Source organism: Acartia tonsa, chromosome 9 (genome assembly GCF_053477335.1).
Source record: "Acartia tonsa isolate MP-2025a chromosome 9, ASM5347733v1, whole genome shotgun sequence".
Lineage (NCBI taxonomy): Eukaryota > Metazoa > Arthropoda > Copepoda > Calanoida > Acartiidae > Acartia > Acartia tonsa.
In genome coordinates this window covers 7,275,223-7,299,770 of record NC_137268.1, presented here as the reverse complement: position 1 = coordinate 7,299,770, position 24,548 = coordinate 7,275,223, and the positions used below count along the sequence as shown (strand labels likewise).

At 32.1% G+C, this 24,548-nt stretch overlaps 3 protein-coding genes across 6 annotated transcripts in view; all 3 read left to right on the top strand.

Moving 5' to 3' along the window:
* The window catches only part of LOC145328106 (putative phosphorylase b kinase regulatory subunit beta), a 43,604-nt gene extending 35,872 nt beyond the window's left edge, over positions 1-7,732 (top strand). For both annotated transcript variants that reach the window (XM_080171676.1, XM_080171675.1), the window contains exons 27-30: positions 194-325; positions 6,444-6,517; positions 7,078-7,165; positions 7,548-7,732. In XM_080171676.1, the coding sequence (XP_080027802.1) occupies positions 194-325; positions 6,444-6,517; positions 7,078-7,165; positions 7,548-7,650 (397 nt within the window). In that variant the 3' untranslated portion in view covers positions 7,651-7,732. The remainder of the gene's footprint in view (positions 1-193; positions 326-6,443; positions 6,518-7,077; positions 7,166-7,547) is intronic.
* Positions 7,733-9,432: 1,700 nt separating this feature from the next.
* Positions 9,433-19,296, top strand: LOC145328109 (charged multivesicular body protein 6-like). The gene is made up of 8 exons (XM_080171682.1): positions 9,433-9,507; positions 10,080-10,154; positions 11,235-11,320; positions 14,822-14,880; positions 16,048-16,134; positions 17,351-17,444; positions 17,713-17,850; positions 18,893-19,296. The coding sequence occupies exons 1-8, from the start codon at positions 9,459-9,461 to the stop codon at positions 18,932-18,934; spliced, it is 630 nt and encodes a 209-aa protein (XP_080027808.1). The 5' UTR covers positions 9,433-9,458; the 3' UTR covers positions 18,935-19,296.
* Positions 19,297-19,407: 111 nt separating this feature from the next.
* LOC145328107 (major facilitator superfamily domain-containing protein 12-like) overlaps positions 19,408-24,548 on the top strand; it is a 29,874-nt gene continuing 24,733 nt past the window's right edge. For all 3 annotated transcript variants that reach the window (XR_013882338.1, XM_080171677.1, XM_080171679.1), the window contains exons 1-3: positions 19,408-20,943; positions 21,924-21,974; positions 24,120-24,190. Coding sequence is in view for 2 of the 3 variants with exons in the window: in XM_080171677.1 (XP_080027803.1) it covers positions 20,797-20,943; positions 21,924-21,974; positions 24,120-24,190 (269 nt within the window). In the remaining variant the exon portion in view is untranslated. The remainder of the gene's footprint in view (positions 20,944-21,923; positions 21,975-24,119; positions 24,191-24,548) is intronic.

Sequence of the window (24,548 nt, the reverse complement as noted above, 5' to 3'; positions counted from 1 at the left end):
TGGTCACTTCGTTCATTCAATAGGAGGTGAAAGGAAGGGCTAAAGGGGGTGGATGGGGGTAAATGGGGGAGATAATTATTTAAACCAGCTACAAAATTCACTTTATAGTAGTACAAAAAGAATATGGTGCAATATCCAAGTAATAGGTAATACATCTATTAGAATAAATAAATTTCAATATGTTTTCTTTAAGGTTTGGATCCGAACGCTTGCCCCAGTTGCCGACAATTAAGCTTCACGAGCCATTCGAACTGAGCTTCTATCATCTTGTAGAATCTTTCTTTGCACAATATGAAGAACCTTGCTACAGACATCTGGTTATTAGGTAATTGTATAGTTAATAGACAAGTTGCCTCGAGTCTAGGGAAAGGGGGGTAAAGAAAATAGCATAAAACCATCCCAAGACATTCATTAAGCTTCACGAACCATTCGAGCTGAGCTTCTATCATCTTGTAGAATCTTTCTTTGCACAATATGAAGAGCCTTGCTACAGACATCTGGTTATTAGGTAATTTTATATTCATAGACAAGTTGCCTCGCTTCTAGTATTTAGGTGCTCTATTTTAGAAGATTGAATTATATATCCGGCCGGATACCGGATATTGAAACTATTTGGATACTGGATATCCGGCTGATTTCTAATGCCGGATATCCGGTAATTTGCCGGATTTTAGGCTTCTTTCAATATCTGGTTGGATACCGGATAATCGGCATTAGAAATCAGCCGGATATTCGGTCTCCGGCCAAAAAGTATCCGGCACAACCCTGCTAAAAAAATTCGAAGATCTAAATCTTTTAAATAAATAGCCTAAAACTGCCCTGGGATCTATTTGAAGTTTCCCTAAATTAGAGAACTCAATCAGTTCAATACACAACGAAATCTACAGCTTCTGACAAAATTTTACATAATAGAATAATCCTGCCTAGTACTTTTTGGAAAACTTTTAAATGATATTTAGTTCTTGTTATTATTGCTGTTAGGTAGGTTGTTGTCAGCTTTTTTTCCTCAAATGCATCGAAATAGTTTTAAACTGCTTTTATTGCTTCGCTTTTATGGATGTTGTTATCCTTGTTTTATACAAATAGCTCTAAATTGCAAAGAAGTTTAACATTATTTGTTTTGGTCAACGGTTAGATTAGGTATTGAAGCAATATAGAATTAAATAAATCCACATCTACTTTAACTTGAAAGAAACAAATTGATCTAATTCTGTTTGAGAGCCTGATGTGGTGTTCATACATTAAATACAACAATCTAAAGGCTCTAAATTCTTAAGATCGCATCGTATTATATACAGGGCATTAAGATAAAATTTTATAAGATTCAAACCAGTTTTGTTAGCCCTAAGTTATGTTAGAAAGTATAACAATATATAAACACTGTTTTAGATCAATAAGGGAATTTATTTTTCCAGTATAAATTCGATACCGATAGTACCCGATGGATTAAAACCGGTTCAAAGCCATACTTAAAAACCATATATAGCATCGTATTGCAGACAACTTTCTACGAATGGTAAAATAAAAATCATAATAACAACACAAGTCTGTTAGCCCGGGGTCAACATAACTGGTTTTAATCTTATAATTATCCCTTTTTCCCTGTATAAATGCGATAAATAACTATTCCTACTTATTTATAAAGTTTTTAGCTGGTTTAAAGCAAGGTTTATGAACTCTATTAAAAGATTTAGACTCTCTTGGGAGAGAAGGGTTATTTCAAAATAAATGCAACCACGGAGATTACATTTCTTCCAGGGATAAGGTATTGTGGCAGGATAAACAATTTGAAACGGACTTTAATAGTCTGCAATTGTACAAAAAATGGCAACACTACATTACAGTAGAAAATCTTTTCCAGTAAGGATTAGAACAGGTTCTCAGCATTACTGAAAAATCTTGTGTATTGTATAAAGTTGTATTACAGACAATTTTCCACAAAATTATTAAAATAAAACAAAACTTTTGATAGCCCGGGCCTTCTGCCGAATGATTTTGCATATTTATGTCCAAGAAACGCTGTATAATTATATAAATCGATTCGAAAAATAACTGTTCTATCCACCAATTTTTTATCAGCTCAAATAAAATAACTACTAAGACAACAGGTTTATTTTAGAAATGCTTTTCTCGTATTCATTCGAATCCGGTGGATAGGAACCGGTTCTCATCCATACGAAAAAACTATGTCATCGTATTATATCCAGCTTTCTACGAATATAAAAATGTACAATCATAAGATAAAACCAGTTTTTTAGCCCGTGCCTATGGCACCTAGGGGCTAAAAAACTGGTTTTAATCTTATAATTGTACATTCTATATCTGCGGATAGCCGTTTATAATACGATGCGAGAAATAACTATTCTAAGATTTACAAATTATATTAGATAAATGAACACAAAATTCACGAGAGAAGGAAAAGTGCACACATACAAAAAAACCTAAAATCTATATTTTGCTTTATTCCGTTTATACCTGAAATGTGGAAGTACCAGTAAACTAAGAGGGTCACTAAAGTCAATTTCAGACCGAGTGTCCATACCATGTCAATAATTTTTTAAATATGAGATAAACAGATTTACTACAAAATGTACCCTATGTTTTTTAAATACCTAGTAAAATAGTTTGATAAAATAATTGCTGTAAAATGGTGTTTTTTTACACATTTCTTTATTTTTGAGAGCAAGTCTTCATATATACATTTCCTGTCAAAAACCAATTCATTTGTTTTAATAATGCTGTTTTATTGTCTCACTTCAAGCCACCTTTCTTATATAATTCATATAATTCATTGTGCAAATTGTAATACCGACACACAAACAGACCACCCAACTCAAATAATTGCTACGAAACCTAGAATTTAAAGTTTTAAGAATTGAACGGTAAAGTTGGAACGTCTTAGTTTGGTTATAAAGTCCGTTTATGCATTTAGTTTGTAATGTACACAAAATATTTAGTTTATAGACTAAGAACAATTAGATCAATATTATTTATTATTTTAGAAAGCCTTTAAAAGTTTAAAGCTAGTTTTGTTAGCCCCGAGGTGCCGAAAAATGATTTTTATTTTAATATTCTTAGAAAATTGTCTGTAACATAATTTTTCAGTATGGCTGAGAACTGGTTCTAATCCGGTGGGTATTAAACGGTTTTGAAGCCATACTTGCAACATAGTGGTTGCTCATGTTAAACTTATGCAATTTTTTGCGTCACCTTATTTTCTCATCCATAGACTTATTGTCATAGTAAACCTAGATACTCGATATTTAGACTATATGCCACTTCCCTAGCCTATAATGGAGGATAGGAAAGTTCAGGAAAATAGCCTAAAACCACACAAAAGCACTTATAATACTTCCCCAAAAGTCTACAACCCATTCGGATCACTTTCCAAGATCTTTGGCTTTAGAAAAACCTTACTACTTTCTACTAGATGTTATATAGCAGCACTCTATTACATAGACGTCTAAAGGTGGGGGTAAAGGGGTGTTATTTCCCTCATTTTACCTACCTCAAAACACATTTCTTACTCCTCACCCTCTCAAACTTTTGAAAACCCCTATTTTAAACCCCTGAAAAATGATAAGCTTGGACGTCCCTGGCACTCTATGTTAACTATGTCTGCAAGGAAATACATTTAATTTTGTTTGTATTACATTTCCTTTCCTTTTAAAATGCATTCAACCATGTTCCACATTTTAATTCTAATTTTCTTAACTTTAAATGATTTTCCAGTATGGTTCTCAGCTATACTTAAATATCATGTATAGCATCGTATAACAGACAATTTTCCACGAAAAAGAAGAATACTAACCAAAAGATTACAATCCGCGTAACGCTGTCTATTTTTTTTCAGCAGCAAAGTATTTTTTTTATAATTTACTTTGTTTAGTTAGTAAATCAATGGGGTTTGTTCGATTTTCTAGGCTTATATTTTAGATAGATTGCTGAATTTTTGTGTAAAGATTTCCCCTTTACAAACAGCATCTAGTATACAACTTACTTTGTCTGTCGGTCCGTCATTCATGCAACAAAAAAGTACATAAAAATAATAATTATTTTTATGTAGGTTTCGTGATTTTCTATTATTCCTCCTGATACTTTATTAATCTTCCTCTCTTATGGCCAATGAACAATCATCTACATTTTTCTTCGTCAGTTTTTTGTGCTTCGCTACTTACGGATGTTGTTAACCCTGTTTTACGAAGATTTTGGTGACTTCTTTTCTAAAACATCCCAAAATTTATCGCATCGCATTATATACAACTTTCCGTAAATATTGAAATGAAAAAGTAGAAGACTAAAACCAGTTTTGTTAGTCCGGGCTAAAAGTATTGTATTACTTTTATTGTCTTTATTTAATATTCGTAGAAGATTGTCTGTAGTTCGATGATATACAGAGTACATACTTTTTCAGCCTGGTTGATAACCGGTTCTAATCCACCGGACATAAATTTGTTTCGAAGCCAACCTGGAAAATTCCTTATAACCTTAATGTAAAAATAAACTATCTCATCTCTTATAAAATTGCAATAAGAAATTCTGTAATTGTTTTATAATTGACCACAAAGAAATATATATAACTAGCGGCTGCGCCCCTAGCATCTAGGGGCTCTATATTCGGAGGGCACAAAAATAGCCTAAAACCATACCCAGACTTATTTGAAAAAAATTAAATAGCCTAAAACCCTCTCAGAGCCTTTAACAGGCTTCACTGTAAAGAAGAACCATATCGGTTCAGCGGTTAGCGAAATCCTTCGCTACAGACAAAAAAGCTTATTACTTTATATTATTGGATTATAAAATTTCATTTGGAAATAGGAAAAGTATAGTAATAGTTATTTATTGCATCGTATTTTAGACAGCTTTCCGTGGATATTAAAATGAAAAATGATAAAATTTCTTCATTTAGTTTATTTGTGAATAAATTCTATAATATGATATTATTATTATTTTTCACTTTGGCTCAGAACCTGTTATATTCCAGCAGATATTAATCGGTTTCGAAGCCATACTGAAAAAAAACATATCTATTAGATGAACACTACAAGACTCATGCACTTTAAATATAATTTTTCTATATGCCACTTTAATGATTCTATGAAAAACATTAAAATTTTTACTTGTAATTTATCTGAAATGTCATTATTTTGATTTAAAAATTACCATACCTGCCTTTTATATTTTTTTTTATCTTAACTTGATATATTTGATAATTTCAAAATTCATATATAAGAGAAATAACATAATATAATAGATAAAATGACTGTCTGATGTACTTAACATTTATTTTATCTTTTGAACTTTGATAATACATTCAATAAATTGTGTAATTTAAAATGTAATAAAAGATATTTTATTCATATAAAACTTAAATTACAATTTATATTATACATTAAGAGAATATGTATATATTAGTAGCTTAACCCAAGGCGGCCTCTAGGTACTTCAGCCTTACAAGTCCTTCCCTATTACATTTTTTTTTTAAATTTTTTTCTATCCTTTTGTTGCTTTGTCTTTTTAAGGAAGGGGGGGGGGACTCGAAGTCCCCTCTTTTGATTTTGAAAGGAAAATTCATTCAGGGGTGGTCTCACCCATAGACGTCCCAGGGGGGTTGTAAAGGGGTGATTCCCTCCCCCCCGAAATAAAAAAATTGCCTCTATGAAATAAAGATTACCCCCCCCCAAAAAAAAATGAGCTTGGGGGTAGGCATCCCCAAAATTTTTATTTTCAAAATTTTACACCCCCCCCCCCAAATAAAAAAGCTTGGACGCCCCTGGTCTCACCCTCAAAGATGGCATAATACCACATGAGACTTACTACAGATGTGATGACAAAGATGTAATGACTTGGAATTCGTTTTATGACTTGCCATCCTAAGGCAATGGTATTGACCTGCAATATCTCTATATTAGCAACCTAAATTGAAGACAAATATTCCCCTTTCACAATATCCACTTATTTTATAGGGTTGGGCCGGATACTTTTTTGGCCGGATACCGGATACCGGATATCCGGCTGATTTCAAATACCGGATATCCGGTAACCGGCCGGATATCCGGCCAACGCCGGATATCCGGCAAATATCCGGATATCCGGCCAAATTACCGGATATCCGGCCGGATAACCGGCCAAATTACCAGATATTAAAGTAGTTAAAAAAAATTTCTTCAGAAATCTTATATAAATTTACATAAAGTTAAACTTATTCAGAAAAAATGTTCTTCTAGCTTCAATAATAAGAAAATTATAGCCATTTAAGATTTTAAAAAGCAGAGATTTTTGGTGTAAAGTATAAAATATTATAGAGCCGGATATCCGGCCGGATAGTTTCAATATCCGGTATCCGGCCGGATATTAAAAATGGCCGGATATCCGGCCGGATATCCGGCCACACCGGATATCCGGCCCAACCCTATTATTTTATATCCATTTATGTTGTTTAGAGTCCTGACAATTCTTGCGATTGTAATCAAGAGAAATCCAGAGATCCAGTACACAAAAGAAATTTGCATTGAAGGTGAAATAATTTTTCAACAAGAATGAAAATGATAAAGGAGCACATTACAAATATTTAGTATTATAACGCTTTGCTTTTTTCAACAGATCTTAAGTTGCTACCAACACGTTTATTTTCTTTGAAATTGAGGTAATGGGCAAATTTACTCTTTGATTACCCTCGAATCGCATATGGGCCACAAAAAATTTTGAAAAACGTATCTTATGCTTGTTTTAGGTTAGGAAGTAAAGGTATGAGGAACTCCGTAGGGATAGTAGGGCGTTGGGATAGAGCACCTCAAGATATCTCTTAAGGGGGGGGGGGGAGAAAGGGGTAGGAGGTTAGGTTCTAAAATTGGTAATAGTGGTAGCACCTATAGATCATAAAATGAAAATGTTAAATTTTTGTTTAAATTAAGATTTGATCAGTGATTCTATTGAATTATATGAGAAGAGCTTACATAAAGATGCTACCAGGAAACAGAAGGGGGGGGGGGGGATAGTTTGTGGTCCTAAAATAGTTATGAATGAAAGCACCTATAAATCTTAAAATGATAATGTTTAATTTTTGTTTAAATTAAGATTTGATCAGTGATTCTATTGAATTATATGAGAAGAGCTTACATAAGGATGCTACCAGTGAGCAGAAGGGTATTGAAGGTTTTAACAGGCAGGTTTAGCACAAACTTTTGTTAAATATAATTCCATATAAAAGTAAATGGATATCTCTGTTTGTCTGTCTGAGTATGTGTGTGTCTGTTTTAAACGTAGTATCTTACTAACCGTTCACCTTTTGTTGGTCCTGAGAAGGTTTTTAACTATTTTATTTTAGGGGAGAGGGAATCTTCAATCTCTCTAGAAAAATTGCCCCTGCATAAAAATCCTGCTTCTCGAGTTTTAATTTAATTTTATTTACTTTTTCCGTTTTTCCAGAAATTGAAAGTTGAAGGTCAACACATACCTTTATCATTCTTCCCTCAAATGCCATTAGGGGAATAGCCGCTAACTTGTTCAAATTATGAAGTTTGTAAAACCTGTATAAACAAAATTAGGCAATCATGTCAGCTGTCTGATAGTTTTATTGGCAGAGCCATTGTCAACATATTGCTGGGAGGAGAGATTGGTCACGCTACGGCGGACTGCAAGATTCAGTGATAGAGTAGCTTCGCTCATTAGTCAGAGATGTTTAGTCAACTTTAGTAGTTCTCAGCCATACTGAAAAATCATATTTAGCATCGTATTATAGACAATTTTCACGAATATTAAAATAAAAATCATAGAAATATAACCAGTTTTATTAGCCCTTGCCTTCGATCCTTCGGGGCTTACAAAAATGGTTTTAATATTATATTTTAAAATTCGCGGAAAGCTGTCTATAATACGATGCGAAAAATAACTATGTCCTTTTCTAGTTATATATAAGTTGTGCTATTTTGAATATTTAGTAACCTAAAAACATTTTAAGTGCCTCAACATTTAGATTTTGTACTAAATTTTCGAGAAAACGTAGATGGGATTGTTTCTAAAAATTGTATTAAATAGTATTTATTACAAAGAGTTCTGTAAATCAATTCATTAAACTCCTATTTATACTTCAAGTACCATCAAATTTTTTTCTTCTAAAATCTCAATATTCTTCAAGTATTCTCAAGAGAGTTTTTACATAATTATCTTTATTAATCTGATATTTTTAAGAATGGTAATATTAACAGTTTTTTGTTTTAATTGTAATAATATGTTATAAATATTAAATATGTTCTTAAAGCTACTCCATAATTCACTTTGTCTCTCCGTTCGTCTTTCAATTCGTCAGACAGTCTTTCAGTCCGTAATGCTATGGTTAAAATCTTTGAGCTGCTATTCAAGATTGTCGACTGAATTTTTAAAAGATTCTCTTTACCAATGATCTTCCATTATGTAATCGTCCGTCATTCTGTTAGTCATGCTACGAAATATAAACATTCAAGTATATGAATACGTGAGAAAGTTTTTGTGATTTTTCTCCAATAAATCTATTCTTGACTTTAACAAATGTTCTTTAAGTTCATATTCCCATCCATGATTTTTTTTGTGCTTCGCTACTTATGGATGTTGTAATCTTCAATTGCTATGCTACTATTTGAGCTCGTTAAAAATACTCAACACAATTATAAATTAAAACTTGGCTGTTATAAAAAATCTATGGTGCTAAAAATGATCTTTTATACATAAAATTGTTTTATATCGTTATTTTATTAATATTAATCTATAAACAGAATCTATTTTGAATCTTTAAGGGTAGAAAAGAAACTGGAATCTCATTAAATTTTGGTGTACTTATTTTATGAATTTTATTATCCTAATAATAGAGAAAGTAATTGATGGACATATTGGCCAATTTATAATCTTGGTGCGCCTATCTTATGTATGTACTAGCAGCTACGCCCCCTAGAGACCTCTAGAGGCATACTTGAAATTAATGGGGAAAGGGGTAATTTATCCTGGGATGTTGTACTACCCTCCACCAATTTAGTTGAAAAACTTTCCTAGGACCTATGAGAAGCTTAAGGAGAACCTTATAGGTTTTCAGTTAGTATAGAGAGATCCTTCGGTGCTTACATTCAGATAGACACACTTCCATAATATTTTAAGGGATTCTAGTATCTCTATTAGCATATTATCCTATTATATAAAGTAATAAGCTTTTTTTCTCTGTAACGAAGGATCTCACTAACCACTGAACCGATTTAGTTCTCCTTTTCAAGGAATCTTTAAATATATTGTATGGTGGTTTTTGGCTATTTTATTTCCGGATTTATGTCTTGGGATGGTTTTAGGCAATTTTTTTGCCATTTCCTAGCTCTTGAAATACAGAGCCCCTAGATGCTAGGGGCACAGCCGCTAGTATATTTACAAAGTATGCAAAATTGTTATTGTATTTTCTTGTTATTTTATTTCAGATACCATATTATAGGTAAAAAGAAATGGGAACTATATTTAGTTCTAACAAAAAGAGCAGAATTACAGAACAGGGAAAAAACAATTTTATATCATTTGATTCGGGAAAGAAGAGATATTTTATTTTACCAAAAATTCGTGTTTTGGGGTTTAAAAAATTATGCCTTTTGTAACTAGTAAAAGTCATTGTCTCTTTTCTTATTGTTCTTAGTAGCGAAGCTATTCTCTATAAATCAAATTGCCTGTCCGGAAATCCGTCAGTCTTATTAACAAGGATGATCAAATAACTAAATACGTTTCCCATATGAGGTGTAAGAATTGATTCAGAGTACATGGAAATATTGGCAGGGTAAAATTTGTCGTCAATTTAGTTTGCATGGAACTCATTAATTGGTCAGTTCGTTCATTTATTAGAAGGAGAGGGCATGGGGTATAGTAGAGGGGGTGGATTGGGGTCCAATTACTCAATTATTGGTTAGTTCGTAAATCCAGTGGGAGTGGAAGGGAATGGGGTAAATGGGGTGGATGGGGGATATCGTTATTTTAACCAGCTGAGAGTGTCACTTAATTAGAGTACACGAAAATCTGGTGCAACATAGTATGTAATACCTAATATATTCATTGGTATAATTGTTTATTGACTCAGGACAAGGCAGTTTTAGCCCTTAAGAAACAGAGGGACCAACTGAAACAATATCAGAAAAGAATCAATAATAATTTAGGTATGATTAATATTTTTTATTAGTAGCTACTCTATAATTCACTTTGTCTGTCCGTCCGTCAGTAAGCTAGTCCGTATCAATGATTTGCCAAAGGTTTTGGGATTTTCTTTTAGTTTAGTCTCTTTCTTTAACTTTCTATGTCCATTTCTCCATTCCGTGATTTTTTGGTGCTTCGCTACTTATGGATGTTTTTATCCTTGTTTCCCTAAGATGCGCTGCATCTTTATACTCCTTGTTTGAATACACTTATATATTCATTGAAGTTGCGTCGCCCCTAGCATCTAGGGGAGGGCAGGGAGGTTCAGAAAAATACCCTAAAACCCTTTACCTCCTCAAGACATTTATAAAGCTTCCTTGAAACGTACAACCTATTCCAACCAGCCAATTCCGAGGTCTTGAGCTTCATACAAATAACCTTTACCTAATACTTCATTTTAATTTGTTTAAATCTCATGGACGAAATTGTTCAAAGATAATCTAAAGGTCAACAATCTGGAACTAAAAGCATTGACAATGAAAATATATTTTCTCCAAATGATAAGAGACGATGGATATATTATTAATTGGATGTTACACCAGATTTTCATGTTCTCTAATTAAAAGAAACTCACAGCGGGCTAAAATACTGATCCACCCCCTTTACCCCATCTCCTCGACTCCCACTGGATTTTCGAACTAAACAATAAATGAGATCCACGTTAGGAACCTAAATTGACGACAATTTTTCCCCTGTCATAATATCCACGTATTTTATATATCCGTTTAATAGATATAAATAAAGTACACAATCGTCATTAAAAATCATTTCTCTGTTATTTTCCGTATTTTCCAACGTTCTTAATAGCTTTTCATAGGTTCCAGAATGTCTTATAACTATTTTGGGAGAGAGTACCACCACCCTCCTGAGAGAAATCAGCCCTAAAAAAAAGATCCATGTAAAAATATTTTTTTTTAAGACTAATTTTGGGTGACTTTCCCCCACCCCTCCCCCCCACCGAAAGTGCTGCTTAGAGGCCTCTAGAGGCGTAGCCGCCAGTCTTTATATTGTGATATAGTTTATCAAACTTATTATTTGTTTAGAAAAAGACAAAGAGTTGGCTAAAAAGTTGTTAAAGGAAGGCAAAAAAGATCGAGCCAAACTTTTATTGAGAAAAAAGAAATATCAGGTAAGTTATTTCTCCAGTTGGTATGGACTCGAAACCGGTTAATATTCGCTGGATTACAACTGGCTCTGGGCCATGTTGAAAAATTATTTTTGTATTCTATTTTAGACAATTATTTACCAACTAGCGGCTTCTCCCCTAGCCTCTAGGGGCTATGCCCCAAAAGGTTTAATCAAACTAATTTTTCGTGTTTTAGATTTTAGATTTTTTTTTAGGGGGGGGGGGTATTTTTCATTTTTTTTTTGGGGGGGGGGGTTAGGGGTGTCCCACCCCCTAAGAAAATAGTTATAAACCTTCCCGGGACCTATGAGAAGCTACCCTGTAAAGGAGAACCCGATCGGTTCAGCGGTTAGCGAGATCCTTCGCTATAAACAAACAGACAGACATCATTCTACTTTGTATTATACCAATAATGAATAAAAATCATAATATTATTACAAGTTTTGTTTGCCCGGGCCTTTGGCCCCTCGGGGCTAACGAAACTTTAAAAAAAGATTGTTTCATTATCCACGGAAAGCTGTCTATAATACAATGCGATAGATAACTATTCAGGCATAAATAATATTCATCACTTTTTATTTTGGAGCAAAGCTACTCATTAATTCATTATGTCTGTATGCCCATTGAATTAGTAAAGGTTCTTAAAATTTTGGTTACCATCCAAAACTAAGTGTCTTTTGTTACAAAATTGGCCTTAATTACAATCATCGAATATTTGCAAGTGCGCTAATTATTGTGCAGTGTACCGCTGCTTTTGAATAAGATCTTCCTTGTATTCTAATTACAAGTGTATATTGAATTAGTCATGGCACATATTTTTGTAATATTATTCATATCTAAACAATTCATCAATACACAGTGGATTGTGGTCGCAGTAGTAACATATTAAGGTGCTTGCTTACAACTCAATTGAGTTTAACAGTGTTCTTTGCTATTTTCCGACACAATCAATTTGCTAAATATATTTCGAAAGATTTTAATATTACTGTACGGTAGTTTATTGTTATAGACGCATCTGCTTAAAACTATTTATGTACTTGTACCAAAAAAGACAAAGTACTTTACATATCGTCTTTGCTTTGTTCCCACATGTTTTTGTTTATTACCTAGTATTGTTGTGTACATATTCTATAAACCTTTCATCCGCAAATATTTGTTTGTATACGTACTCCATTGCAAATTTTTGACGCATTTATTATCATTACTACCTACTTTAGAAAATCCATAAAGTTAAAAATACAATAATGTTCAAAATAGCGTAACTTTTAATTGATAGCAAAAATCAACCTTTTTAGTTTAGACTTGTAATAAAAAATATTTTGAAAGTGGTAATTGAATTACTCTTTTAACAAATTAGTAGGTAATAATGATTTAAGTTATCAAACATGTTAAATGTCAAATAAACTAGATGTTTCACCTCAAGCATCTAGGGGCTTGGATAGGTGTGGTAAAATTAGCCTAAAACCACCCTAGGACTAACTTAGAATAATATATCTAAAACAAAACCGGGAGCTATGGAAACATGTCCTCAAATGGTTCATGATCTAACTTGAGTAACCAAAAAAACTATATGATTGGATAATCCTAGCTATGCAAGGGATTTAGTAGAAATAATATATTATAGAGATGCTTCGCCTTTGAGAAAATGTGACGTTCGGACTTATTAATTCTTTGAATTTTTTTTTATATAACTAATGAATCATTGAATACCCTATACTTATCTTATGATAAGTTTTATAGTATTCTTTATTTAGCTTATTTGAACCCCCTTTACAAAATAATAACTATGTAATATTAATTTTAATTGCAGTAGCTACTTTATAACTACGGTTTGCATGTAGGTTTCTTGTCCTAAATCAAAAACGTTATACCTATGGATTTAGGATTTTTCTTGTGCAGATTCCTTTAATTGACTTAAGTAGATACATATTAAGATATATAAGTTGGAAAGAATTTTAATGTTAGAGGGAGATTTGAAATCTGCATCAAATTTTAAGAATTTTTTATAAAATTCGTTTTTTGTATAATTCTTAATCTAAAAGCGGAAATACAATTTAAGTTAATTAATTTTGACATCTGTGATTGGTAGATTGAAAATTATCTGCGCTCTGATTGGAGAAGCTTAAGTGTAACACATCATTCAACCAATTAGAGCGCAGGTAGTTTCCAATCCACCTATCCTATTGGTCAAAATCTATGAACTTAAATTGTATTTCCGCTTTTATATAAAGAATTATACAAGAAACGAATTTTGTAAAACATCCCTAAAATTTAATGCAGATTTCAAATCTCCCTCTAACATTAAAATTCCTTCCAACTTATATATCCTAATACATGATATGTGCATTTTATATATTAGACAGATGGATATAGAATACGTGGATATATTGACAGAGAAAAATTTGTCGTCAGTTTTGGTTGCTTCAACAGTTCTTATTTATTGGTTAGTTTGTTAATCCATTAAGAGGGGAGGGAATGGGGTGGATGGGGATATTTTATCTAGCTGTAATTATCACTTTATTAGAGGACATGAAAATATTGTGCAACATCCAAGTAATTTAGGAAAAGGGGTTCATTTGATCATAATAATATAACAACAAAATTTTGACAATTGTGGAATATTAAAATTATGTATTGTTATCTTCAAATGTATATTATAACTTTAGTTGCATTTGCTGTGTGATAAGAATAAAAACTGCTTTGCGGATTTTCCGCACAAGTATACTGTATAAATTTTAGCATATTCTTTTTACTAACTTTGATACGTAAAATATAAATATCTTTTTGTTAGACCATAATAAAAGAATAGAATGATTAATATTATGAAAAATTTATGATTATATACCTGGATTCTTTTTATTCAATTTAAACTTTAATATAATTTGGTTTTATAATTGAAAATTTAGAATTATATTTTTCGCATAATTGTAAGTTTTATAACTTGTATTAAGTAGGCTAGGACAATCGACTAGAAATTGATCCTCCCAAACGAAATATCGGGTATAGTTCTTATCGTGGCAACGCTCCTTAAAGGGCGATTCTTCGTATTTTTCACTGTAGCTTTTTTCCTCTTTCTAGCCCCTGTGGGGGGCTCTAACCCTGCAGGGCCAATGGCCTAACACTGCGGGGAAATCACCTAACCTAACCTAAACAACCTATTAAAAGCCGTTTTAAAAATACGACGAATCACCCATTAAGGGGCGTTGCCACAAAAGGGACTATACCCGAAATTTCCTTTCATAGATTCAAATATTGAAAGCTAAATATGAGATTATTTGTCCTTATGATGTATATATTTTATTATTTATCATTTTATAGTATGGCTTCGATACTGATTAATATCTGCTGTATTTGAACATGTTCTCGTATCATGTATAGCATCGTATTACAGACACAATTTTCCACAAATATTAAAATAAAAATTAAAATTTGATATACGTGGGAATCTGTCTATAATACGATGTGATAAATAACTATTACCGACTGTGTTTTTTTTATTTTTAGGAGGGACTTTTAGATCAAGCGGATAAACAATTGGACCAACTTGAAAGATTAACCCAGGAAATTATTCAATACTTGTCAATGATGCAGGGATCTAAAGGGATAAGGCACTGAACAATAAATTGATATATATCTCCAATGATGATACACATATTGAACCCTTCTGTAGATTATAATTAGTGATAGAATACAGGTTAATGAACGGACTAATCAAAATTCAATAAAAGTCCCCAAAGTTGTTAAGCCAACGATTATGAAACGCTATTTTAAAGCTTTTGGGACTAATGCAATAAACAACCCAATGTCTCCTCCCTCCATGTCAGAAACTTAATTAAACTGTTCTCACCAGTGTTGCGGATCCGCATTGATTGTATGGATCCTTGACAATAAAAATACCAGGGGTATACGAAAAGGGAAGGGGAGATTATATACAATGTGAGAGAGAAGAGTGTGGGAGTGAATCAGCTGATCTTAACACGGTTACCAGATATTTCAAAATTTTTAAGTGACTATTTTATATAAATTTAGTTACATTTTTCCATAAATTTATACCCCAGGATCCGGATCTGGATCCTTGGACTCAAAAAAATGCGGATACTTGCGGATCCGGATCCTGATCTGCAACACTGGTTCTCACGAATAGGGATGAAATACTATGATATGAGAGGGGGGAGGGGGGAGGGGGGTGACTATAGAAAACACTACTGTATCACTTGTCATACGATTGTGGACAAAATAATGCCACGTCTCCCGGTATTACGCCGTCATGCGTCAGGTTGGAAGGGTGACGCAAATTTCAGATATCTGTTTTTGCTATTTGATTTACCTACTATTTTTTTTCTATAAGATAAAAGAGATGCTTGCAAGATTATTTAATTCGGTATAATATAAAGAATTTTTTTTAAATCGTGAAATCTTGGATCTGAAATTTGCGTCACCCTTCCAACATGACGCATGACGAAAAGTGGGGAAGATAATAAGGTATGGGGAAGAACCGGTTCTCATTATGCCATCGTTTCTAGTCCTTAAGTTAAACCCAATCTGACTTATTGGGCTTCCATTTGTACAAGGGTGCCGAAACTTTTTCTTTTTAAAACTACAATTGTAAGTGGTGGATAGAGGCCTCTAGGGGCGTAACCACTAGTTATTAATATTAATATATTACCTACCTTATAGTCGAAAATATTTTTTACGGCAAAAGGTTTTGAATATTGATGAACCACGCAGGACCTAGAATTTGCCCAGATAGAGAAACAAGTCATAGATGGGCTGAAACTGGGTAACGATGCCTTGCAGAGAGCTAACTCAATATTCAGGTATTCTACCACAATAGCGCGGCTATCCTTTAATTGGGAATTCTATACCACTGTCTGAGTTATTAATCAGGGGTCTAAAGGGATAAGACAATTGCCTAGTGATGTTACACAAAATTACCCCTTCTGTAGATTGAAATTAGTAGTTGAAACTTTTGAAAACTCAACCTTATGGATGAGAACCTGTTCTACTGAAAATTTATGTATAGCATCGTACTATATCAAGTTTTCTACGAATATAAAAAATAAAAATGTACAATTATAATATTAAAACCAGTTTTGTTAGACTATGTCTTCGGCATCTAGGGGTTTGTTAAAACCTGGATTTAATCATATATTTGTAAATTTTTATATCCGCGGAAAGCTGAATATAATACGATACGATAAATAACTTTATTTAATAGGCGCAATTATGTTATTTGTTTAATTTAAGTATTTTTTTTTAAATCTTTGTTTAACTAGAATTTGATGTATTAAACAAGGATGACAATATCAATAAATGTCACTTGGTATCTATTTTATTAACTAGCGGATACTAGAGGCATCTAGGGGCACTTGAGGTGGGGAAGTTTAAAAAGGAAAGGATTTTTTTTATAGAAGTGGTACCCTAACCCAAAATCGTTTATTTTAGCCCGCTGCAAGTTTCACTTTATTAAAGAACATGAGAATCTGGTGTAACATCCAAGTAATGATAAATCCATTGTTAGAAGACACATAAACCCATATTAAAGAATATCTTTGCTTTAAATTAAATGTGAAGATAATTCTTAATATTGTTTGCAGAGATTACATTACTATTTGCTTAATTTATACATCAATGAAATAAGTTTGTTTGTTTTTTAGTTTTATTTTTACGTCAAATAGTACCAAGGAAATTCTAAGTTATTAAATTTTATTATTTAATTTTACCTTTATATATTTTATATCAATTTACGTAAGTTGTCATGAGGTACAAACTTTTGATATTACATTTTTCTTTTTTGATAGCATTATGAGCATAAAAATCAATAAAATCTCTGCTAATCTTTGCCTTCGAAACTGGTTTTATTCTCATACTTTTTTATCTTAATATCTGCGGAAAGCTGTCTATAATACTATGTTTATTTTCAGTGTTGAAGAAATTGAAGATTTATTAGCGGAAACCTCTGAAGCTGTAGAGAAACAGAAAGAAATATTAATATCCGCGGAAAGCTGTCTATAATACTATGTTTATTTTTAGTGTTGAAGAAATTGAAGATTTATTAGCGGAAACCTCTGAAGCTGTAGAGAAACAGAAAGAAATTGATCAACTCTTGTCCGGACAATTAACAGAGGTAAACTTCAGGGATATAAAGGGATAAGACAATGGCAAAATAAATTATATACACTCCAAATGAAGATACAGAAAATATCCCATGTATAAACTTGGTGGTTGAAACCATTAGAGATAAGTGACAGAGACCCTTTTTGTCTGCTAGCAAATTGCTTTTTGTTCTTTTGTGCCTAGATTTCCGACGCTATTAGCTGATTTTAAAGACCCAATACAAAATTGCGACAGAGTATAGCTAATGCACCCTCTATTCTTTTACTTTAATTGTCTAGGCTGATGAAGAGGAAGTTCTGAAAGAGCTGGATGCGCTGATCCTGGAGGATCCTGCAGCCTTGCCTGACGTACCCCTGGCAGAGCCTAGTGAAGCCATCACTGACCAGCTACCTGATGTGCCATCCCATCAACCTAAGGTCAGTTTGATTATGTGATTGTGACCATTTTTTGGATCTTGTTCAGTTTACTGTAAAATGTTCCTGGTAGCGATTACCATAAATCTAAGAACTTTGAAGGCTGCTAGCTGCCAAACGGCTAAACTTACATGTCATGCCCGCACACCATGAAAAGCGGCATAAGAAGGCCAATAAATAATTTGGAATATCCAAGGATGCACAGGGAGATACACTGAAGGAAAAACGCGTAAAATAAGTCTTTTTCACGCATTTATTTTTACTGCGGAAAAACTGTGCATCATTGTTTAATGGCTGTTCCCGATTATACGTTGATTTTTTGAGATAATCGGTACCAGAAACGTGCTACCTTGAACTGCACTAGATCCCAATTCTTATGGCAGGTAGTGAATATAATCAAATACTTTGTTAAAGTCAAAAGTACACAAAACTATACCTACATAATTGCATTTTCTTTCTTGTTCTTATTACCCTCAGCTTTGTTATGCTAAGGATGTAAACGTTTATTCAATGTGTCAAATAGGTTGAGCCTATACCGTGTCATATTCAAAGACAATAAAAAGTGGTTGTTATATACTCACTGTTAGAACTTCAAGACAAAAGTTCGAGCACTCAATCAAATGGTGGACTTGGACTTTGTTAGATTTTTTAAAAGATATTTTTAAAAGTAAATCTGTTCTATAATTAGGGTCGATCTGTCCATCTGTCTGTAACGGTTAGCTCTTTTCGTTAATTTAGACATATTAAAAATGTCCTATTGATTTTAAACTTTACATGATGATTACTATAAAATCCTAAAAATGAAAGAATGTCCTTATAATGTTTTACGCAATTTTGTAACTTTATGCAAAATTTTGTTTAGATTTATTGATTAATAATCTGCTTATTAAGTTATTGTTCGTTTGTCTTTAATTTTAGAGCATCGTTTTTATTGATGTTGTCATCAGTGTTTTATGAAACATTTAGGAATTGAAATGTAAAATTAAAGTTTTATTACAGATACACCGAACAAGTTTAGTTAGTAATTGTTCTTTCTTATTTATAGGCAACAAAAACAAAAGAAAAAGTTGCTGTTGCTGCCTCATAATCAAAATACTATGTATCTTATGATGTAGATATATGTATGTATTGATGGATGGATGGTTAGTATAAATAATCAGAATATATTGTAATAGTGTATATGTTATATAATCTTATTCTGTAAAAGAGTAAGTTTTTTTACCTTTAGCTTAAGATCTCGATAATTGCTGGTTCTAATAGATTCTACTCTTTAGGGAAGCTTTGTAAAGATCTTGCGGTGGTTTTAAGCTATTTTTCTGACCTCCTAAGCCCTTCCCTAGAAGCTAGGGGTGAAGGAATGAGTATTATATAAAAAAGTAAGGTTTTTTGTCTGTAGCTAAAGATCTCGCTGACCACTGAATCGATTGGGTTCTCCATTTAAGGTAAGCATCTAAGCATCACACAGGTCACGGGGTGGTTTTAGTATATATTATTTTTTTATTTAACTCTTGGCTTTCCTCTACCCCTTTGAATACTCAGTTCCTAGAGGCTAGAGGTGCGCGATAGTATCAAAATAAATGATTTAAATCTAGTTTCATAATTTAAATTTATTTTATATTTACTTTGATATTAACACAATTATTTGAAAAATATATTTAATTTTTTTTAATGGTTTAAGTATCCATCTAAATACGAATGTTTAAAATATCATTTCTCAAAGTAAGGATTAAGTTCATTTAAATCTTTTTTTTTTTTTTTAATTGTCAAGTCTTGATATTTTACTTATTGTTTTGTGGGTCTAGTTTAATTTGTGCTGTGATAATAATTTTAAAAAGATTAAGTTCAATTCCATAATATAAAGTAGTAAGGTTCTTTTGTCTGAAGCTTAAGATTTTGATGACTAGTGAACTAATAGGGTTCTCCAATTTAGCAAATCTTCACATAGGTCCCAAAACGGTTTTAGGCTATATTATTTCATGATTTAAGTCTGTGGATGGTTTTATACTATTTTTACAATTTTAAGTTGGAATACTGAGCCCCTAGATGATAGGGGCGTAGCCACTAGTAATTTAATAGTTTGGTGGACTTATTGTTTTTGTTTTATAGGTTTTAAAATTATACATATATAAGTAGTTTCTACATTATTCATGTTTTGTAAAACTATTTGCATTTTTAAAAATCTATAAAAAGAATATTGGATTAAATATTTATTTATCATAGTATAAACAGTTTTCCGCGGATATTAAGATAAAAAAATAATAATTTAAAAGAAAGGCTCGGGCTAACAAAACTGGTATTAGTCTTATCAATTTTATTTTGATATTCGGGGAAAATTAACTGTAATTCGATGCTATACATGCTTTTTCAGTATGGCTGAGAACAGGTTTAAATCCAGCAGATATAAATCGGTTTCGAAGCAGTACTGGAAAGAATATTATATATTACCCGTGATATTGATAATTATATTATTTGAAAATATTTTGTAACACAAATCAATTAAAAACTTCGTAGATTTTTTTAGAAACTGCAATTTATTAAAGCAATAAGGCATATTACCTAAAAATGTTAAAAAGTACGTACACAATTTACTATGTAAAAAACATTCAAACAATAATACAAATATAAACATATTTATCTCTTTTTAATTGATTTGACAAACAAATTTATACATTTTAAATTCATTTAAACACGGATATTATTTTTTTTATCATTATCTATAGAATGTTTAGTATTAAGTTTACTTTTTGGGGAGCTACATAAAAATTGTACAAATAGTATAAAAAATGTTTTTTTGGTAGGTAATGTTTTTGTCATTTCCAATATTATTTGTCGAAAAAAAGTTTCATATTATTTTTAAATGAAATATTAAGGCAAAAGTCATATTTATGCAGTTAATATATTATGGAAAGTTTAATTAATCTGCTTATTTAAAAAGATAATGAAACAATAATGTATGTTATTTATATTGCAGACAAAAATTTACAAAATAAATTTAAAATGCACTGGAAGACGAAGCTTGGTTTTGGGTTTGGACATGTTCTCAATGACTTATGTGCCTCCATGTGGTTTACATATCTTTTAGTTTTCTTCAGTAAAGTAAGTTTTATCATTTTTATCTTACTATTAGTGGAAAACTGTCTGTTGTGAATGACTTGTGTGCCTCCATGTGGTTCACATATCTTCTGGTTTTCTTCAGTGAAGTAAGTTTCACAATAGTTATTTAACGCATCGTATTATAGACAGCTTTCAGCGGAAATTGAAATGAAAAATTCTGAAGGCTAATTTTTATGATTTTTATTTACTATTCGTGGAAAGTTATCTGTAATACAAAGTAAAACATTAATTTTCAGTATAGCTGAAAACCGGTTCTAATCCATCAGATTATAATCTATTTGAAGCGACGCTGGAAAAACATTTAAGAATCAATATTAGTTATCTATTTATTCTATTTTGAAATTATTAATCATGATCATGCAATATTTGCAATACTAAGCATAAGTAATAAAGGCTTGCATAAAACTAGGGATCTAAAGGGATAAGACAATATCCGATAAATTGATGTATATCCCAATGATCATACACTAAAGTACCCCTTCTGTAGATTAAAATTGGTGATTGAAACTTTTGAACACTCAACTTAATCAACCAACCAAACAGAATTCAATTAAGTTCCCAAAGTTGTTTAGCTTAACGAATAAGTAAATGTTATTATACGACTTTGGGGGACTAGTGTAATAAAAAAAAACCATTGTCCCCTCGCTCTCTGCCATAAAACGGGGATTTCAAACTATAAAGTTGGGAGAGGTCATTGTTAATTTAAATAATCAAGTTTCGGAAGGAAGAGAAGGGGGTCATTATTCGCGCAATTCCGTAAAGTTTGATAGTAGTCAAATGCTCTTATTATGTCAAACTGTTCTTTATTATGTACCATTTCATATATATATATATACATTTGGTTATAATTAAGAACACTGACCTAATAAGAGCTTGAGACTACAACCCAACACCCATTGTTTTATCCCTGGAGGCCAAAACTTTATTCATATATTTAATCCTTGTTAATTTATTATTTTTAGGTATTATATTTTAACAACACATATTCTGGTATAATCTTGTTGGTTGGTCAGGTTAGTACTTTTCTTATTAACAATGATGCTAATATCATTAGGTAGCGAGCTTAGATAATTAAAACACAAATTATTCGGATTTTATCAGAAAAAAAACGTATGTATGGATATAGAATACGTGGATATATAAACAGGGGAACTTTGTTGTTAATTTAGGTTGCTACTACGGACCTCATTTACTGGTCAGTTCGTTCATTCAGTAGTAGGGTAGGAAATGGGGTGAAGAGGGTGTAAATTTGTTTTAGCCAGCTGGGAGTATCACTCTATCAAAGTACAAGCTGCTGCAACATCCAAGTAAAAATATCATTCGATTACTGTATGCTCTTAGAAAATTGCACAATTGATAGACACGCTTTGTATCCGTCTTGGCAGGTTTTTGATATTTTTTACGGAATTAAAGGGGTCAATACTCTGTTATCAAAGAAGCATTCTGAAAAAAATTCTAACTTTTCCGACTAAAAACTGGGAGAGACAAAAATCAAATTCAAATTAATAGAAGACTAATTAAGTCTCACTCATATATATGCAATTTATAGGTGTGATAGCACTTCCGCAAATTGTCATATCCACTAGCTATTTATCGCATCGTATTATAGACAATTTTCCGCGGGTAGAAAATTGATTAATTGCAATTTTGTTGCTCCCCGCCTTCTTTGTAGGTGGCGGCAGGACTTAGGCAAAACTTGTTTTAATTTTATGGTTTTTATTTTATTCATTGAAAATTGACAACAAAAAGATACATAAATGTACATTATAGCTCAAAACCGGTTCTAATCCAGCGGATATTAATCGGTTTGGAATCCATACTGGAAAATTATTTCTAATCCCAATTATAATGTGCAAGTTTGAATGATTGCAAGGAAATATAAATTAGATTAGTATGCATAGAAGGGGTTAATAACCTTATATTTCTTTAATAATGTTCTTTTAAAACAAATAAAAAAACATCAGAATAATTCTTGTACATTTTCACAAACATATCTCAAAAGAAAGCGATTAAACTAATTGGAATTGCAAAAGGCCCTTTAGAAAGTTTTTTAACTCAGGGAGGGAGGTTCATTGGGCGGTTTATTACACTAGTCCCCCAAATTTTATTATAATGACGTTTTCTTATTCGTTTGCTTAACAACTTTGGGGACTTCTATTGGATTTTGATATGGTGGTTCATTTATCATCAAATTGAGTGTCCTAACGTTTCAAACACTAATTGTAATCTACAGAAGGGGCAATTTTGTGTATCATTATTTGATATATACATAAAATATTTGCCATCGTTGCCTTGTCCCTTTAAATCCCTGCGTTTAACTAGACAATTTAAATTATGGAAGTATTGTAAAAACGTTGTTAGCTTCCTGAAGTTGAAATTAAGTTGAGACATCACATTTGTAAAACCAATCTATCATGACAACACAATCACACACACACATCTGTCCTGCAATATTTTGATAAGCACAGGGATAAAGGAGGCGAAATATGAAGAAAAAAGAAAGGTGGGATAATCTAAAGAGTTATTGTCTTATTTTAGAGCCTTGATTTTCTGGATATTGTCATCCTTAGTTTATTATTGGTTAACGAGTGATAAACCCAGGAAGGGAGGGGACAGTGGGTTGTTTTTTACCTAGGTAGTACCCAAAGTTTTATAATACCGTTTTCCTATTCGTTAACTAAACAACTTTGAGGACTTTTGATTGGTTGATTCACTAAATTGAGTTTCAAAATGTTTTATCATTTATTGTAATCTACAGAAGGGGTAATTTAATTTTGTGTATCATCATTGGGGATGTACATCAATTATTGGCTATTGTCTTATCGCTTTAGATCCTAGTATGAACCAAACAATCTTGGAGTTCCACAAGGATGTGTATTTGGACCCTCATAATTATTTAACTTTGTTTCTATTTAGTTGGCAGATGGAGTGAGTACAACTTTTGTAGGGTTAATTGGTGATAAAGCAGACAATCTTTGGAGTGCCACAGGGATGTGTATTTGGACCCTCTTAATTATTTAATTTTGTTCCTATGCAGTTGGCAGATGGAGTGAGTACAACTTTTGTTGGGCCAATGAGTGATAAACCAGACAATCTTTGGAGTTCCACAAGGATGTATATTTGGACCCTCATAATTATTTAACTTTGTTCCTATTTAGTTGGCAGATGGAGTGAGTACAACTTTTGTTGGGTTAATGAGTGATAAACCAGACAATCTTTGGTTATGTAGGTAAATTTTTCAAATTTATAAAGATGTACATATATAAATAAGGCATAGATGTGTAATCGAGACAACTACCTAGCCTAAGTGGTAGAGACCCATTTCGTCGGCTAGAAAATTACTTTCTGTTCTTTTAAAGGGACTAGGCTGTGTTTTTATTTTTCTTACATTGTTAGCTGATTTCAAAGACACAATACAAAATCGGAACAGGGTCCCTGCCCTGTGGGTACATATAAATCATGCCCCCTTTATTGTTGTTTTTACTTTAATGTATATGCAAAAAAAATAGATAATTATTAGTTCATTAAATCCTTAGGTATTGATTTCATTTATCCTTTTTTTATTTTGGGTATCATTTTATTATTTA